We start from the raw sequence: 19,609 nt of genomic DNA on the forward strand, positions 1-19,609 counted from the left end.
GATGGGGAATCCAAGCTAATAGAAACAGGCTTTCTATTCCTGAAAAGTTACAATGTTATAATGGAAGCCATTGTTCTCGCGATAATAAAAATCGAATGATGTCACTGGTAGACGGTTTTCTGAAATTCCCAGAGCCCTCCAATGAGACACAGACGAGTAAGAAACAAATTGTGCTATTCTATTGTGAATGTTAGTGAGGACCAATTATATGAAGATAGGTTGAAAAGTGGTGAAGTCATCCTTTAAACATGTAATGTAAAGTTTTTTTTGTTGATTTTTTGAAGATTCTTATTTACTTTGTATTGCATTTCTGCCTTTGTTGATAGTTCAAGAGAAGATGGACACGACAGAGGGAGAGATCATGAGGCGGGGAGAGACGTCACGAATGGGACTCCAGTCAGGCTATTAGAGCCTGTATGTGGGAGCCCTACGCGCCTGGACTGCTGGGCCAAAGGGTGCTCCAACATCTATCCCACTGGCAATGTAAAATACTAATAACCTACAAAAAGTAATTGCACCACCTAGTGGTGACTCCATTATCCATTTTAAACTTAAACAGTAGCCTACACTAAAACATGTATTGCAGGCATGCAGACACTTCTGGTTCAGGCACACCCTGGGGGAGATCGACTGTGTGGTTGCCATTTTTATTGAGAGCATAATCTGGGCCTTGCCTTGCTAATTTCATTTTGATAAAATAAAGAATATTATTCTGATTGCTCATTAAAAAAAATAACAACAACCCAGGCATTTAAAAATATAAAAAGTATTAAATAAAGTACCTCTGGGTTGTTGGATGTCATCACGCTCACCCTAATTTCTCAGTAGGATGCCATGTTTATCCAATAATTTAAGTCTTTCATCTTGGGATGACAGATGAGGCAAATGTCCTTCTTTTCCTTCTGGTCTGTTATTATTTTCTTAGCAACAACTTTAATATCAAACCGTTTCTTTTTTACTTGAGTCACAGTCTGCATCTCAGGGGACACAACATTTACTGCCTTGGTTATTGCAGCACAGGCCTGATTGTTTAACCATTGTCACTCCAGAGGGAACACTACAGAACATTGAGCCTTTTCTGGTTTCTACCTCTTCTACCTCCGACACAAGGGTTAACATTTCTTCACTGGTGAAATATTGTTTTCTTTTTGTCTTAATAGGCCATGTTTCTTTCTTCTGTCTGAGCTTTAATTGTGTCCATTTTATTTATGTTTGTTGTGGTGCATGTATGAGTGTTGTGTGAGTATGTGGGTTTATTTTTGTTTTAAACAGATCTGGTGACGTTAAAGGCCCTGGAATTAATGTATTCAGTGAGCCCTGCTGGGAAGCATCTGCATTACTATACGTGTAGTGATTTATAAGCTGGGATCGAACCTCTGTCTCCCACTAGGCAAACCGACACACAGCCTGCCATGCCAATAGAGCTCACCTCGATTGGCAGAGTTGTGGCTGGATCTTGTCTGGGGCACTATTTATGTTTCTCCGCTCTTTTATTCAAGTCTTACCTTTAATTGATCCCCTGTCCACTCTTGTACTCTTTAACGTAGTCGATGGACGTCTGTATCCATCCAAATCTGTTTACTTCCTGTGGCAGTCCCACACTGGTCTGCTGTCCAAAGGCATGCAGACATGCTGCACGCATGGCATGCCTACGGTATCTATCCTCGCGTAGCCAGGCTTGTACAGTATCAGGTGTTTATGCAGGTGTTTGATTGGCGAGTGTGTTTGTGACCTTACCTTAAACTTGAATTAGGTGTTCTGCCTTAAACCAGTTTTCAGTGAGTGGCTGAAAAACAGATTTTGGTTGTAAAAATCCATATTAATGCTTTAGTTGCAGAGGGATTTTCATAGATACACTTCAAAACCATAATAACCAAAAAAAAAGAAAAAAAAAAAAAAAAAACATTAATTCAGGTGGAGTGCAGCTTTAGACTACATTGATAAGACATCAGCATGCGTTGTAAATGTAGTTTCTAATATTACTATTTATTTGTTTTATTTTTTAAATAATGCTTTATTTCAACTTTGCATAATAAATCAGTGTGGGGTTACCGGTACCAATTCATTTTTGCCCAACTCTACACTACACACCGGCATACCATATATATATATATATATATATATATATATATATATATATATATATATATACATAGAGTAGCATTGCCATTATATGGTGGCCCAAAGTCAGACGGTCCCTTCACTCTCCTGAGCAAAAAAAAAAAAAAAAAAAAGTACTTACTTTATTTGATGATTGTTTCTCAAGCTCTTACACCAGCTCCTCCTCAGAGAACATCAGAAAAGTGTCCATCCCTTGTATCTCCAATTATGAGAAATATGCCCTTCTGGGTCGGAAACACCAAACCGGAATCAGTTTTAACCCAAAACAATTCCCCGCGCTCAATGACAAAATATTAGTACCTACCCAATAAAACCCTTGATGCGGCGTAGTTTTGCTTATTTTTTGAAAAGTTTGTTTGGTAGGCCTATATCCATCTTTTGGTCCAACTCGCAGTGACTGGAAGACTACACTCCTCATTAAAATAGGGATTGGGCCATTGGGGAAACAAACGGGGAACCAAAACAAAGCGTCGCCACTTCTTCTGATGCCATCCGGTCTAGAACAGACCAAACAACCTGTTTAGTAAACGAATACCAGGCTTTCCCCCCGAGAAAGCCTGGTGACGCGAGGTTAGGTTCCTCGTAGTTGGCAGTGGAGAGCTGGGTCAAACAGAAACAGCTAAACAGCCAGTCAGCCACTTGATATGAGAAGGGCCAGTTAACTGTAAACTTAGAAGCTGACAAAGTCTTCTACCAAGTCATGATAACTGCATAATTTCTTGGCAGTTGTTGTCAAGCAGACAACAAACAATAGAATTAACCTAAGCCAATAGACTCGCCTTATTCTCTAAATGAGCTAGCCTGCCATTGCCAGACTGATCATGTGAGATCACTCACAAGTTGTGGAGGAACATCAAAGCTCTTAGGCCGCGCTCACACATGTGCGTCACGCATCATCATCTTATCGTCTGAGAATGGCCACTGGAGGCACCGTACTAATGCATTCACAATGCAAGGTTGTTTGGTGTTTTGTCGTTGCCGTGTCTCTTCAAGAGCGTACAGGCTGCGGTTGAGCTAGAGACACGGCAACGACAAAAAACCAAACAACCTTCCATTGACAATGCATTAGTACGGCGCCCCCAGTGGCCATTCTCAGACGATAAGATGATGATGCGTGACGCACATGTAAGAGAAAGTTATAGCCTATTGCTACAGTTAAAATGACTCCTTGGTCATAAAATAGGCCACATCTACTTTTGTGTGTCCATGAGACATATAGTCTAATATTGGCAATAAAAAAAAGGTTGGAGTAGGGTTTGAATTCATGAAAACTATTCAAGATCAGGTGGGTAATCACACATGACACACAGGATAACATGATACAATCTGACAAGGAACACTCAAACCTATGACTCAAACGCAGGGTTTAAAACATAGGGACTAACAGGACACAGGTGAACTCGAATGACATGATTGGCTAAGCCTTAGCCAATTAGGCCTTTTTTATGGCCAAGGAGTCATTTTTAATGATAACTAATGGTTGGAATGGATTCAGCAGCCCAACAATACCCTAATTACACACCTAATACGTTCATATTGGCAATTTTCTATGGCCAATATGAACGTAAAAATATAACATCACATCTGGTACATGTAGGACAACTGTTCACATTGTGTTTCCCACCACTGCTAGTGAGTCAAATTGTTTTCATATTGTTACGTCATGTCTTTTGTACACACCTGACTCCCCTCCTCTGAATCTTTCTCTTCTCTCTCCTGTTATTGATTCCTTCGTCTGCCAGTAGCCCATCTGGCCTCCACTCCAATAAGCTGCACCTAGTTCTCCTGTCACTCTCTCTGCTATTTGAACTTTTTATGTGGGCTACTACATATTGGCATACGGTATTTGAAATGTTTTGTTCTGTGCCCAAACTCATTCTCGATTGTCTATATCCTTTTGTTATCCTGATTGTATGGGATACCAGTGTAGCACACGTGTTTGAATTGTATTTGTACAATCCCTCGAGTTTTATGTCAGATGTCTCCCTCTCCTGACAGAGAGAGGTAATTGCAAAAATGTCTGAACTACAATAAAATGGTGGCATGTACAGCTATAGTATCCAATGTGGTCTGCTTCAAATAACACCCATGTGTAAACACTGAACAGGCCCTGTTTTCAACTCTTCCATTGAGAAGTTTTACCACTGTTTAACAGGGTAAAAACTTCTCAATGGAAGCATGTTCTCCCCATGTCTCCTAGGGTAGATACCCTCACAAAAACATGCAGTAATCCTGGTCTCTATAATGTCTCCCCTTGGCCAGCCGGGGTGCCTGATGGAGGCAGGGCCGCTGATGGGGGGGGGGTAAAGGGTACTCTTTTCCACCCTCCCGGAAAGGGGGGGCCCTGCGGAGGGGGAACCCCCGTTGTCGGGAGCAGTCTAGTTTGTGTAGGAAAGATTTCATGCTTTATATAAACCCTATTATAAATGGTTCTGCTGCCGTGTAGAATTGTTTTTTTTTTTTTTATATATATTTTTATTGATTTTTTTCCCCACTTTAACATACAGGACATACAGGGATACTATACATAAGACAGCACATCGAGAAACAAAACAACACATACAACAAGATACAAGACAAAACAAAACCTAACATGTACCCATCCACCCGCCCACCCGCCAGCCCTGGGGGGAGTAATTGAAAATTAAAAAAAGAGAATATACATACACATACACATGTACATATACATATACATATACATATACATATACATATACACATACATACACACATACATGCATAGTATGGGGAAAAAGAAAGGAAATATGTATAGTGTTTTTTGGTTAAATTAAGCTTCTAGGCAAGGAAAGAAATAAAAATAAAATAAGTAAATAGTAATAAATAACCAAAGGGATTTGTTTTTAACAGTTTTTTTTACTTTAAAAATGAATAATGTCCTGTGGAAAAAAACAAAAGGGGCCCAGGTCTTTGATCTTCAACCCCCTCCCAAAATGTTGTACGACGGCCCTGATGGAGGGGAGAGGAACTGGTTGGAATAACGTGTTCCTTCCTTGGACCACAGATATAAAAAGTTAGATACCTGCTCCGCCGCCCGCTGCAGTTCATTGGCGCGACTGGTCAAACAGGACTGGCGGAAGTGCGGAACTGTGGAACGTTGTGGATTCATGGAAGGCACTCTGCCCCCTGCAGTGGGAAAGAGGGAGTCCCGCCAGTCCAGCGCCAGTCCCGCATCTGAGTGGCCTACCGAGCGTCCCATTCTGTCACGCCCAAGGAAGCGTCCTTCAGAATTCAGGAAGCTTGCCAGTCCTCTTTGACCAACGGCCTTATCGGAGGAGGTGTCTAACTTTATGTCTATGATTTGGACTACTCATGCATAGAAGGAAGCATGAGGTCAGTCCGTTGTCTCCCCAGGCGCGGCAGAGGGAGAGCAGAGCCCAGGATTTCATAGGCAATTGGCACTGGGTGAAAAAAATGGGTTACAAAATCGTGGGATGAAAATTATATATTAAAAAAAAGAACCCCAAAAGTTGGTTTGGAACTGGAACCAAAGAATATTAGTTTTTTCTTGAACCAAAGTGGGTGTGTCACTATAATACTGGTTGGAAGTTGTGGATGTGATATAAAAAATGGCAAAAGCAGTGAAAAATCATCATTAAAATAAGAATTGGGCCCAGACGGCTGGCGGGTTCGAGTCCAGATGCCGACGACCTTTGCTGCGTGTCACCCACCACCATCTCTCTACCCATTTCCTGTCAGTCTACTGTATACCTATCAATAAAATAAACAAATGAAAGGGGAAACTGTATCTGCCATTGTCGATCGAATTTCCTTCCGTGAAATGGACAGTCGATCATATTCAACACATTGATGGCCAGGCCTGGAATCGAACCTGGGGCAATTGAGGACTCCTGCTCCACAGGCGGGCTTCTAAAACTGGTGGAAACGCAAGCAGGGTCCAAGAATCTAGAACGGAATCAGTTCTAGGACCAAAGTCCTTTTGGTGGAAAAGGAACCTGAGAGGGCATTTAGAAAGAATAATGGAGTGAAACTATATGAAAATGAGTGTCAGGCTAACACTAGGAGGCAGGGGTTAAATGTGACAGGAACCATGTCCGTGGATCTACTAGCCCGTGTAGCGTGGTCGTGAACATCACTGACTTTTTTGAGCTGTGCAAACCGCTCCTACGTTTCACTTTGTGTCTCAGATAAAAACATAAAAATAAAACCACAGATCTCCATGTAGGCCTTCAGTATAGGATAGGATAGAGGGTGGGAAAACCCTTTGGTAAACTTACATCAGTATTTGATACCATGGGAAAACCCTTGGGTCACACACACCAAGCCACAACATGTGGGTCTATCATCATCAGCACCACTCACTTCACGCTGGTGTGATTTCTTCCATTACCTTTGACACTGAATTTAAAAGTGAGACTGGACAGTAGTTTCCTAATTTTCTTCTTTTTTTGAGGAAAGGAATGTTACATTTTAAAAATAGTGTGTGGGAGCTTGCTCTATGCTCTTATAGATGCCTCAATAAATTACAATAGTGTGCGTATCAAAACACAAGAGATCAGAAAACGTGTGACATGTCTTCTTTTATTTACCTGAACCGATTTATCTGACAAAGGTCGTAATCATTGTTTGCTCACAGACTTGTCCACCCGGCTCTCATTGACTTCAAAGCATTCCATCAAACTTCCAGCTCCAGTTTGCCTCCCACTGAGGTATGTCAACAACACATGGCATATGTTTCCATTCCTTCTTCTACAGCCTTGGATCACGTGAACTCAGCCAGCTGGAGAGTTTGTACTTTTGATGTGAACTTGCACTGAAATACCTGATAGCAGTTCTGGACAGGAGCAGTGACAACTAAGACGAATGGATTTCATTTATGTATCCATTAGATCCCCATTGGCTTACAATACAGTCACAGCAGCTACTCTTCCTGGGGTCTTAATACATATGTCAACAAAAACAACATGGGATGGGACTTTTGCGTGAACGAAGTGCTGTGTGGACAGCATAGAGCTGTCATAACTAGGAAACGGAAGTTACGGAACTCCCCCCAGACAATTAATGCAGCTGTAGAAACCAGACTCAAGGTGGTTGCACACTGCACTGCGTGTTTTCGTTGCGTTTTGGAATTCCGAAAGCCGTAGGCCAGGGAGAGAGAGAGAAAAGAGAGACAGAGCAAGGGTCTAAAGCTGGTTGCACACTGCTGCGTTTTCCGGGCCGAATATCAGAGTGAATTTCGGAGCACGCAAATAAAAAAATCAACCTCACGTTATGTCAGTCACGTTTGCACACTGCCGCCCGTTTCGCGCACCACTCGGTCCCTTGCTCTCTCTCTCTCTCTCCTTGCCCTGAAAAACACATTTCGCAACGAAAAACGCAGCAGTGTGCAAAGACCTTCAGTGCGACAGCTGCGAAAATCGGGAAAAATCAACCCTGGTCCGAAAATAAATACGAAACGGGCGGCAGTGTGCAAACGTGATTGACATAACGTGAGGTTGATTTTTTTTATTCACGCACTCCGAAATTCACTCCGATATTCGGCCCGAAAAACGCAGCAGTGTGCAAAGACCTTAATGTCTGTGAAAGTGTGAGCAGGAAGTGGGAGCGTGCCCTGGTCAGGATAGAATTTGTTTTCTTCATTCAATGGCCTATAGGACACTAGCCTGAACAACATGGGCTGTTCAGCAGGTGACTGGATACCCCTGTATAGTAGCATAGTTTTTGTTTACTTTTCCATTTTAGGCATTAGTCTATAGTTCTCAGTAGCATGATGCGAAGCTTGGCCAATGTGACCCTGGGCATACAACAAACTTTGAGCGCTTTGTGCAAAGACTTGCATTGATAAGTAGCTACTTCTTATCAATACAATAATACTTATTAAGTAGCAATATAAGTTATACTTTTAATACGATTTTATCTCCCTTGAGCACACGGTTGTTCTCTGCTTTTCTAGTAATATAAGTATTACTATTTATGTTATGACAAGATAACGGTGAGACACTTACAGTATGTAGCAATGTTCTGGACACTTTTTTTTTTTTTTACCTCTTTTAAGATTGCCCTCTATTGTTGATGCTTATTTTATTAGATTTTTCTGCTTAGTTCTTTTGCTGTACACAACAGTACTTTTTCTTTTTCATACATTTTACCTGTAACTTTGGGCGACTGATTTTCTCTCTTGGGATAATAATAAATGATCTAAGATGTAGGCCAGATGTAGGCCAAGCTTCGCCTCCCGGACAAAGCCAGATGTTGGAGCTTAGCTCCCTCCAGGAGCACCACTCAAAAATACTTGTAATAAGTGGTCTCCGCCAGGTCAGGTAGGTTATTATGGGCCAGCAATGTTGATGGAATATGATAAATTGGACAGATCCGTCTTGATCACATGACTATAGAGATAATGTGCACAGATCTGCGTAATTTGGACAGAATCCGTAGGAGTAAATATCAAGATATTTATTTTGTAAAAATATGCCTGCTGGTGGCGCTATAATATGACATTGTGAAAAGGGTGGCATTTCTTCCTTGGCCTTGTGGGAATGTGGATGCAAAGTTTCAATCGGATGCTGCCTTCATGATTTAAGACATTTACTTTAAAGCAAGCCACTCCTGCAAACTTTACATGCCAATTTTAGGGTGGAATATGAAAAATCTTACAGATCCATGTTCATCACATGACTATAGAGAAAATGTGTAGCGATTGCTTTATGTTTAGACAAAATCTGTAGGAGTAATATAAAAAAATCTGTTTTGCAAAAATCTGCCTCCTGGTGACGCCATAAAAGGCTGATGTGAAAAATGCAGGGCAGAGGTTTTTTCTTGGCCTCTATCGTGTGTGGAAAAAACGCAAATTGGCCTGTTATAGCGCGAGGCGGATTTGAAAAACCATGGGGTGGCATGTCATCCTAGTGGGAATCTGTGTGTAAAAATCGGCCTCCTGGAGGCGCTATAACCACAGGCTTAATTTCAGAAGAATCTAGGGGGTGGCTAAGTAAATAATTTATGGTTGCAATCAGACAAGAGATTACAGTATGTGACTAATGAGCCAGATGAGAAATAGCTCACATTGAGGAACGTGCAGAGAAGATTTGAGTGTCAGGGGCGCGTGAATCAAAACAGCACCGCGGTTTCGACAATGGAACAAGGGGGGAGCGCTTGTTTTCGGTGGAGATGACGGAGGCACGCCGGCGTTATATTATAAACACAATCTGATCTAGCAATCATGACATAGGCTATTTATTATAATCACAAATTCACTATGAATTGTCTTTAATTATAATTAAAGTAAAAATAGTCAAATAACAAACAAGGACAAATTGTTCTGCCCACAACCTTAACAAACCAAAATGCCTAAACTACTGTAAATGTAGGCCTATTATAACTATGATAATGGTTCTTAATTAGTCCCAATTATTAAGTATAATACTTGACCTTATAAATATAGAATGTTTATGGTTATATATGTTATGAAACATCGCATAGTCGAGCGTTGCGACCGTCGCATGAGCCAACTCAGCGCCGTTACCGACTTAAGTGCCGTTATGGACAGAATAGTAAATCTTCAGCCCCCGTCACCTCCGCGCGGTCCAGGGGAACACAACGTAGTGCTCCCTACCTCCGGTTCAGCCAATCACAAGCTTCCACTGCCGATACCGGGGTGCTGTTTTGATACACGCGTCAGGGGCTGAAATGTCTATAAGGGCACATCAGTCAAAATTATATTATCAGATTGTGAAATTAGACTAGATAGTTTTGTTTTGTTTACCATTTTAGAGTATGTTACAATTGTATAAATTTATTTATTATTGGTATTTTTCTGTATGCCCCCCAAAATATATAAAATAAAATGAATAAAAACATGGCACTCAGTTTACATGCATATTTGAAAGGAGCACAGTAGAAATACGCTTTCATGCCTTTTTATGTTTTATGTATATGCATTTGTCAAAAAAAAAAAAAAAAAAGAAGAATTGAGCCGGAAGGCAAAGCTTTACTGAAAAAAAGGTTGTGGGTACAAGCAGCCGAAATGAGTTCTCTCAGACGGGTGGCTTGTATCTTCCTTAAAGGAGTAGTTCACCCCCAAAATGACTTTTTTTCTATTGATTACTCATGCCATGGAGAGTAGAGTTCAATAATATGTTTTGGTTTTTGTCACATTCCTAAGACAAAAATTTGATTCGAGTAAATTTACCACCATTGATTCCGGATGGGGACCCGTTTCGAAACGGGTCCCTATCCGGAATGAATGGGGGTACATTTATTGTTATCACATTTTTGTCTTAGGAATGCGACAAAAAACTAAAAATATTATTGAACTCTACTCTCCATGGCATGAGTAATCAATAGAAAAAAAGCCATTTTGGGGGTGAACTACTCCTTTAAGTCAGTGAGTGATCAGTCATTATGAAGTGTCTGGCCCTGTTTGGCCTAGCTCAGACCTACTCTAGATTGGATACTTTTTAGTACCACGTTTAGTACCGCTTTCACACGACTCTACCCAGGTCCTTGTAGTGGAAAACCTGGCACAAGTGGGCGGTGTGGAGTGGTGTGGTGTGGTGCTGGGCCATGTCAGTGGAAAAGGGGCTTTAGAGATAGGGCGAGAAGTTCAGTCACCCAAGACTGACTTAGAGTAGAACCGCTGCTTCTACACTTGGGAAGGAGTCAGCTTAGGTGGTTCTGGCATCTAGTAGGGATGCCTCCCGAGCGCCTTCCTAGGAAGGTTCTCGATGCACATCCCAATGGGAGGAGACCCTGTGGCGACCGATTCCGGATAAGCGGTTGAAAATGTAAAAAGATAGACAACAGATGATATCAAGATGCACTGCAAAGTAATTAAAACCACAACCATCTTAATAAAAACCGTTTATTGAATTTTAGGTCTGGTTGCCAGACAGAACTTACAAAAAATGAACTAAAATAACATCCGAGTAACAATAAGAACATGAACATAAATTAAAAGTGAAAACAAAACTTCTCAAGTTCAAACAAACAAAATAAATCACTGTGCATCAGCTCAGCCAGAGTTGGGACTGATGACGTTGGTGCACTGGGGATCACAGAAGGACCCAAAGCGGCCATAAGTGTCCTTGGCTCGGACCGCAAAATGGTAGGTGGAGCCAGCCTGGAACTGAGTTAAAGTACAGGCCATGGGCAGAGGAAGGGCCTTAACCTCGCCTATCTTTTTCCAGTGCTGCTGTGTTGCGGTGGTGGCATTGGAGTTATCCTGATGGAAGGCATAAAGGTGGTAGCTATCTACAGTTGCACAGGTCAGGTCAGTCTCTGCTACACACCAGGACAGCACTATGCCACTGGGACTTGGCACCAGCTTCAGCTGGGGTTGCTGGGGGGGTGAGGTCTGGGCAGCTTCTACAGGCAGCCGACCTACAGGTTGTGGTGCCGCGGGGAGGGGTGGCAGAATGTTTCGGTGTGGTGCAGAGGTGGTTACAACACGGGATTTCGCTGGAGATTCCTAAAAGAGAGCAAACATGAAAATTAAAAATGTCCTTACAGATCCGGTGTCTGAGTTGTACATGAGCATATCATGTGATCTTTATTTTACTAGTACTAATAAAGTGACGTTGAACTTTGGTATTATGGCATATATACATATATACCATAATATAGCCAGCCATTTTCCAAAGCATACCGTAGTGTGCTTGTTTTCAAGGAAGTCATTGGATTCTATCAATTCAGTATGGTATGAAAAGCAGATTAGCGCAGCCATATTAATGGAAGGCTGTGGTGGTGGTGGCAGCTGCAATAATTGCAGCAAGGCACAGGCCTTAAAGGAACATTTCACCCCCAAATGTAGTTTTTTGTCGCATTCCTAAGCCAATAATTTGAGGAGACTGTCTCCCCTAAGGGAACAAAGCAGGCCAGAACCACTGCTAGTCATCAAGTTATTGTCTTAGGAATGCGACAAAAACCAAAAAGTATCCATGAATTCAAGTCTCCATGGGGAGAGTAATCGATAGTTTTTTTTTTTTTTTTTTTTTTTTGTCACATTGAGAATCTTCTGAACACTTTTTTGGCCAAAGCCCATTTCCCCAACATTATTGGAGCCATAGCTTGCACTCACTCACAGTTTGTTCCCCCCTCTATAAATGATCACACATTACTGTGATTAATCATTATTACAATTTCATTATTACAATTTCAACATGACTGAATTTGACTTTTTCCTTTCTTGCGATGGTTGAAGACTCCATGTTATTGCACAGATTACACCATCCAACAGCATATTTTAGGTTTTGCTTCACATATATTCCACTAGAGGATTGTCCTATTCATTGATTGCATAATTAGCTGCCATCTATTGCAAGTCAGACATCAATTTCACAGACTGCAAGCATAAATTGCTCGATAGTTACAGCGCACTTTGGCCCCCTTCTTGTATGCAACGTGTAAAATGTAATTCTATAATCTCACCACTGGGGCGCGATGGTGTACTGTTGTCTGAGGATTGCCTCCAGAGTTCTGAGTGCTGTGAGGGGAGGACCTGGTTCCAGCACCTAAGAAAGAGAGCACAATATGAGACAAATGCCACATCAACATTTTTATTCCACTGAAAGACATCTGTCACATAAAGGACAGATCAGACAGAAGCATGATGCTAGAGTAGACGTTTGCAACCATGCAAACCAATGCACCAATTCAGGCCTTATGTTTGCCTATTTTCAGGGACTAGGTGCAAGTAGATAAATTAGGATGTGGTTAACAAGACCATGATATCAAGCAGTGGCATGGACTAGAGCCCTGCATTGGGATTGGGCTCCAAAATTGGCATTGGGATCCATCCTTAATCAAGGAGTGTTGAAGGAGAGGTCAGATATGTCACGTTCTAGGCCAGTGGTTCTTAACCTGGGCTTTGCGACCACCTGAGGGGTAGCCAAATACTTTTCTGAATGTGCCTCAAAGACATCCAAATCCGGGTAAATAAATAAAATATATTTCCTAATTTAATATTTCAGTCAAATCAGTCACAATACACAATATTTAATTACTAGGTAGGTAGGCCTAACGGTTTTCAGAGGAAAAGAGTGCACGCTCACACGTGTGACACTGGCCACAATGAGACAGACCGTTCACGCAGGCTTTCCGCTCCTTGCCGCACAGGGGACCACATAAACTTAACTTGCTACGTGAAGGATTAGGGAACTTTCATATGACAACAGCAAAAAGTTAATCTATGTAAGAAAACTGTCGCAACACATGAAACGGTGGCTCTCAAATAGCCTGTGGATGGAACACAGATGCATCTTGCGGTTACTAAGATAGGCTAGACTTGCAAATGAGAAACTCAAAAGTGGGCAAGTTGAGGCACAGCTGTTGACAAAGGAGGCAAGATGAATTGATCAGCCACAGCACACGAGAGGCAAACCAGAGCCTAAAGTTTGGATTGAAGTCAAAGAAAGCCAGGTGGACAAGCGTATGATCCAGGTGGACGTATGAATAAACAATATCTTTGAATGATTGCAACCGTTGTCAAATAATCGGTGCAAGCTGGTAAATAAAAGACAACATCGTTTTCAATTTAGGTAATCTCAATAGACCATATTCACACCAAGGTAAAGTTGTATTGCATCACATGGGGTGGTTCAAAAGGGCTATAGAACTGAACTGAAGGGTACATCCACGATATTCAAGGTAAGTTAGGTTGCAACGTTACTGTGTACAAAGACTAGATCTGTGCAGTGCTTGCTACACAGTGATCTTTGCATGTTAATCATGAATCAATGGAACACTTCAGTAGTGCCAACATTGCAGTCAGTTAGCTGTAAGTAGATATGGGCTACTTGTAGCTGCTAACTGACGTTTTCATGCTTACATTGTTTTATTTCTCGTTAACAAATAGTTAATATCACGGTGGAGCAAGCACTGCACAGATAGCAAGTCTTTGTACACAATAGCGTTGAAACCTAACATACCTTGAATATCGTGGATGTACTCTTCAATCCAGTTAATGCCTGCATTTAATCCCTGTACCGCCTGTTCCAGTACCCGCGACCGTATAAAAGTATGTTTTTCACCAGTCAAACGCGGGTCGGGTATCCGCGGATACCCGGCCCGTTGAAGGACTCTGGGACTCCAGCACACTGTGTCTCTGTCCGCGGTGCTGAAATGGTCAACGATGTCTTTCTCTTTTTATTTTTCTGTTTCTTGTTGGGTTACAGCGTCTGCTGTGGCTGAACAGTCCGATGCTTGAGTAGAAGTCTCTGTTGCAGTTTTCACAGATGTGCTGTGCGTCTGCCTCTAAAGACATCATCATAATATAATGGGACTTACTGTTGGGAACACTGATAACTGGGTGAGGCCGCTGTGTAACGGAGGCAGGTGCAGCAGTGGCATTCTTTACAACCCCCGTTACTGTAGGAGACAGAGGAAAGGAAAGAATGAATATTATATTTCTGATCCATATCATTTACAATGCAAAAGGAAATCACGAGATCAAGATTCACATTGGGACAGGGTAAGACACAGTTGCTCCTCAACCTTACCCTGCACGTCATCGTCATCCTCAGTGAGGTCAATGACAGAGCCTTTGGGGCGTCCTGCTACCACAGCAGGTTTGGCTGGAGTGGAGCTTGTAGCTTGGTTGTCTGAAATGTGAAGGTTAAACATAGGAAACCATTACTCCTCATTCCTTTTTTCAAGGCAATGACAACAGAGCATTAGAATTCAAAACGTCCAGTAACACTAGTAAGACGCCTCATGGCGACAAGCGCCCCATGTCTTGGCCATCTGGCCAATGATGTATATCGGACCAGTTACCAATATATGGAAACCCCTGGTACCCAAATATGGAGATCCATGTACTGTATATGGAGATATGCTGTGAGAGCCCAAACATGCTTATTCAGTTATTCATTATGTGAAAGTCCTATGATGTCTATGACATCTGACTGACATCATACCCTTTTATGCCCATACATGGAGATCCCTAGCTGCAGACCCAGCCACAGATATGGGCTGTCTTGGCCATATATGGATTCTGTTAGTGTGGTATGTGGCCGATGTGGCCTCCATATATGGGCATTCCCATATGAAGTCCTGTTAGATATGGGCTTAATATTGATGACATCAGGGAACTCTATACATGGGCATAAAAGGGATTCTGTTATTGTGACATCACAGTGAAGACAGAGCGTGATGTCAGAGCGTCAAACCCATTCTGTTAGAGTGGTTCCCCTAGAGTAAAAAGAGTGTACACGTCCAGACGGAGTAAGCATGTGCCGCTTCACATACTGCGACCTATGGTCGCAACAAAAATAAAAACAATTCACACCCAGTGTGAAGTGAGCGGTGCTATCTGAGTTAACTTCATGAAGCGTCCCGCGAAGCTTGGCCAATGTGGGATGGGGCAGGGGGCAAACGTACAAACAGACAAAGCCAGATGTAGGAGCGGTTTGCACCGCTCAAAAAACATATCAAATATGTGGAAAGAATGCATGGAGTCTCCATGCTTTATCTGCCTTCCTTAAATGGAATTTGGGAATTTGGTAAATGTTTGAGTGAATTTTGCAATCCGTGGCCTGCTGGCAGTGTGCACAACCAATTTGGCAGGGATTGGTCCAGCGGTTTGCAATTATCTCCAAACAAACTGACAGACACTCTTATAGACAGCTAGGCTCCTATAGAGCCACACAGTAAAAAAACAAGACAGGGTCTAAAAATTTCCCTGTGTAATCTGTAACTATGGACAGCAAGTTACTAGCTTAGCTGTTTGAGAATGACACAGGTTTGTGTGCCTGGGGCGTTATGATTCACACCACAGCTCCAGGCGGAGCCGCTCGTTTCGTTTCACCAGCGTCGGCAGGTAGGGTTAGGTTTAGGCATAGTTTTACTGAGGTTAGGGTTAGAGTTAGGCATAGTTTTACTGAGGTTAGGTTTAGGTATAGTTTTACTGAGGTTAAGGTTAGGGTTAGAGTTAGGCATAGTTTTACTGAGGTTAGGTTTAGGCATAGTTTTATTGAGGTTAGGGTTAGGGTTAAGGTTAGGTTTAGGTTGTCCTCCCACCCGGAAATTCCACACGGTGCAAAAGAAGCGCTCCCTAGCTCCGGTTCAGCCAATCAAAAGCTTCCGTGGGCGGAGTTTGCCTGGAGCTGTGGTGCCCATATTACATTTTTTATTCATTATTTTACCCCCCTTTTCTCCCAAATTTTAGTTGGAGAGATGCTACTTGATTCCTCCCCACACAATTTAGTGTTGCCACTGCTGTCGTATAACTAACGACTCACCTGCCAGTAGCAGTGAGGAGCCCCCACCGGGAGAACGTAGAGCTTTCGTCCCACTCCTCCCGCCCAACACTCCCCGCTGACAGGTGCCGCCCCAGCTTGTAGGATTACGTGCAATGACCAATATCACCCTCCCCGCCCCAGCTTCCCTCCCCAAACAAGGGCCAAATGTGGTCGCATTGACGTCCGACAAAGCCGGATGCACCACGGTAGCTTCGAGGACATACTCTACATGCAGATAAACCCCTATAATGCCCCGGCGGATAAACTTGAAAAGACAATCGGGTGGAATAGGTCCAAATTTGCACAAGCACACCTTTTTCTCTCTTTTTTTTATCCACGATTTTGTAACACATTTTTTCACCCAGTGTCAATTTCCTAAACTGTAATCCTGGGTGCTACTCTTCATGTTTTTGTGAGGGTACCTATCCTAGGGAACACGGGGAGAACATGCAAACTCCACACAGAAAGACACACACCTGTCTTTGAGGTCATGGATGTTCCCTGTGGGGGTCCTGGAGCAGCGGAGCCTGTTGCTGCCGGTCCAGAGGTTGCAGGTGAAGAGGCTGAAGTCATAGCTCCTGCTACAGAAATGGACTGAGTTGGTGCCCTGGCTGTGGTCACCGACACCCCAGCGCTGGGCGTACTGATCCCTCCAGCGCCCCCCTGGTACACGGCCCGGGCAAGAGACATCTGGAGGCTTGTGGAGGCTTGTTGGATAGCAGAGACAGTGCTGGTGGCTGCTGCAGTCGTGATCGCGTGAGCCTGCTTTAATATGAAAGTGGTGGTCGTTGTGGCCGTTTTGGCCTTGTTGAGAGAGTTGACAGTGGGCAAAGAGGAGACAGGAATGTTGACCAGTGTTCCGGGCGGGCAGTTATTCATAGACATGGGTAGCTGGATGAGCAGGGGCTGGCCCCCCGCCATCATGGGGCTTCCATTGGCCGCTTTCAGGAGCAAGGTTCCCATGGAACTCTGGGTGTTGATGCCACCGCCCAGGGAATTGGTAACATTGGAAGAGGAGGTGATCAGCTGGAGAATCTGTGGAGTCTGTTGAACCATGGTTGTGGACGTGGGAGTAGCCATGGAGACCGAGACTGACGTTGGGAGACGTGCGGTGGCTGGAAATGGAGAGAAAAGTATCACTCAAATAAGCTAATTAAATATTTTTAAGTGTCATACACATCATAAGTAGGAACTATGCACGTTGGAGTTATAATTATCAATAAATATTACACTTATTCAATATATTATTCAAATATTTAATCCTTAGAAAAGGTCAAAGTAATACTGAAGACAGTAAATGGAATACTGAAGACAGTAAATGGACATCATATTACTCACAAGTAGCATTGCTTGTTGAAATGGATGTTGGAGGAGTCTGCGTAGTAGCCCGGACCAGCCTGTTAAGAAATGTAGAAATTGTTTAGAGCTGTTATCATCCACAACAGAATGACACGTAAGGGGAAAACGTGTTAATCCACTGACATTCAAAGTGCAGAGTGCAGATGTAGTTTATTATTACGTGTGTGACTTCTCTGTAATTTGACAGAGAGAAGTTGAAAGCCCACTAGGGCAGGGGGGGTCTTCAACAGGGGGTCCGGGTCCTCAGAGTTATTACAGGGGGGCCGCCAAATCTTTGTGATAGGATCATTATTTTAAATTAACAACTTGAACCCTTGCATCCCTGTTCTGAGGAAAACTTTAGCCAAAAATAGCAGATCTACAAGCTCTCAACGCATCGCAGTTGTAGATCGGCTATTTTCAGCAAATAGGTTTGATGTAGAGGTATAAAAAAAAAGCAGACCAAGTACAGAGTGAAAGGTCAGGTTAACTAAAAACACAAATCCAACATAGACTGATGACAGTGCTGTCAAACAAGTCTATGAATCCATCCATGAAATCGATGAAAGTCTGCATCAAACATTTATACAATATGTAGCGGGGGTCCCTGCTTCATCTCTCTCTCAGCTAAGGGGTCCTTGGCCTGAAAACATAGAAGAGCTTTGTTCACTAATGAACCAATCAAGAGTGACCAATAATACACTACACCGCTTCTATGGACCTTAATGCTACTCTTGAATTTGGACTGAAATTCCTTCCATGACTTTGTTCTGCTTGCGCATTGTTACTTGTGAAAGCAGAGCGCGCAAGTACTACGATCGGCTGGGTATGTATGTATGTATGTATGTATGTATGTATGTATGTATGTATTGTATGTATGTACAGATGTGCTGTTTCAACTCTTCGGTATCTTCTGCTATTTTCCTGAAAATTCATTTTTTTCTAAAGGTTTATTTCCCTGTTTTGCTTTTCTAATTTTTATGGAGAATGGAGCTTATTTTTGCAGAAACTAGCAAAAATACCTGATCTACAATCTACATTTTCTGAAAATCTACTGTCTTGCCAATGGCAGGATGTGTTAAGTTTTGAAATGGCACATCTCTATGTATGTACTGTATGTCGGTGTCTCCTCTTGTTGAAGACCGTAGCCCAATCAGGGACCAGCATCTCTGGCAACGTCACTATTAACAGGCAATGAGGGGCCAGTATTCCTGGTGATGCCAGTGGTGATGTCATTAGTCATAATATATCAGTTTTCTTTGGAAGCGGTGATGCCAGTGGTGATGTCATTGGTCATAATATATCAGTTTTCTTTGGAAGCGGTGATGCCAGTGGTGAGCGCACCTCACAGCGCGCTCAGGTAGGCCATATTGCCTTCTTGTGTGCAAGGCGCAAGTTGGCACCTCGACAGAGTGCATTTCTAGTTAGTACTGCAAGTATAACTTGGTGCACCCCAACCCCAAGAATCAGCAACAAATTGTTTCTTCAATCTATTTTTCTTCAGTAAGTTCACAGTATATCTTTTTACCAGCTTGCAAAGCAGGCCTACAGATGACGTCATCCAGTATATGCCAAAATCAGAATCTTTACCATATAAGGCTAAAAAGGATTATTATATTATAATATAAATGGTAAGACGGAATTCAGTTCCCAGTGGATTCCACCAGGCCACTAAACTGCTCCACAAGGCAAACTGGTATAAAAGGACTGTCATTTCTTGTTGAAACAATAACAACCACCTTGCTTGGCCATCTCATGACTTTATGTATTACTATTACGCAATGCTCAGGTATCTGTTGTCAGTAAGTAAAATGTTGTCACGGTTTGATAGAATTCATACAGAAAGTTGAAAGAATATTGATGAGGAAAACCTCAAATATCCCAAAAATATCCCATATTGAAAACCGGGCGAACACATTTGGTGTAGAAGGAAA

At 42.5% G+C, this 19,609-nt stretch overlaps 1 protein-coding gene across 2 annotated transcripts in view; it reads right to left on the reverse strand.

Moving 5' to 3' along the window:
- Positions 1-10,983: 10,983 nt before the first annotated feature.
- The window catches only part of atf7ip (activating transcription factor 7 interacting protein), a 47,116-nt gene continuing 38,490 nt past the window's right edge, over positions 10,984-19,609 (reverse strand). For both annotated transcript variants that reach the window (XM_080721534.1, XM_080721535.1), the window contains exons 9-14: positions 17,676-17,734; positions 16,814-17,452; positions 14,598-14,699; positions 14,386-14,466; positions 12,529-12,611; positions 10,984-11,569 (exon numbers count right to left, since the gene is read on the reverse strand). In XM_080721534.1, the coding sequence (XP_080577660.1) occupies positions 11,114-11,569; positions 12,529-12,611; positions 14,386-14,466; positions 14,598-14,699; positions 16,814-17,452; positions 17,676-17,734 (1,420 nt within the window). In that variant the 3' untranslated portion in view covers positions 10,984-11,113. The remainder of the gene's footprint in view (positions 11,570-12,528; positions 12,612-14,385; positions 14,467-14,597; positions 14,700-16,813; positions 17,453-17,675; positions 17,735-19,609) is intronic.

This window comes from Nannobrachium achirus, assembly GCF_963921795.1.
Source record: "Nannobrachium achirus genome assembly, chromosome: 3".
NCBI lineage: Eukaryota > Metazoa > Chordata > Actinopteri > Myctophiformes > Myctophidae > Nannobrachium > Nannobrachium achirus.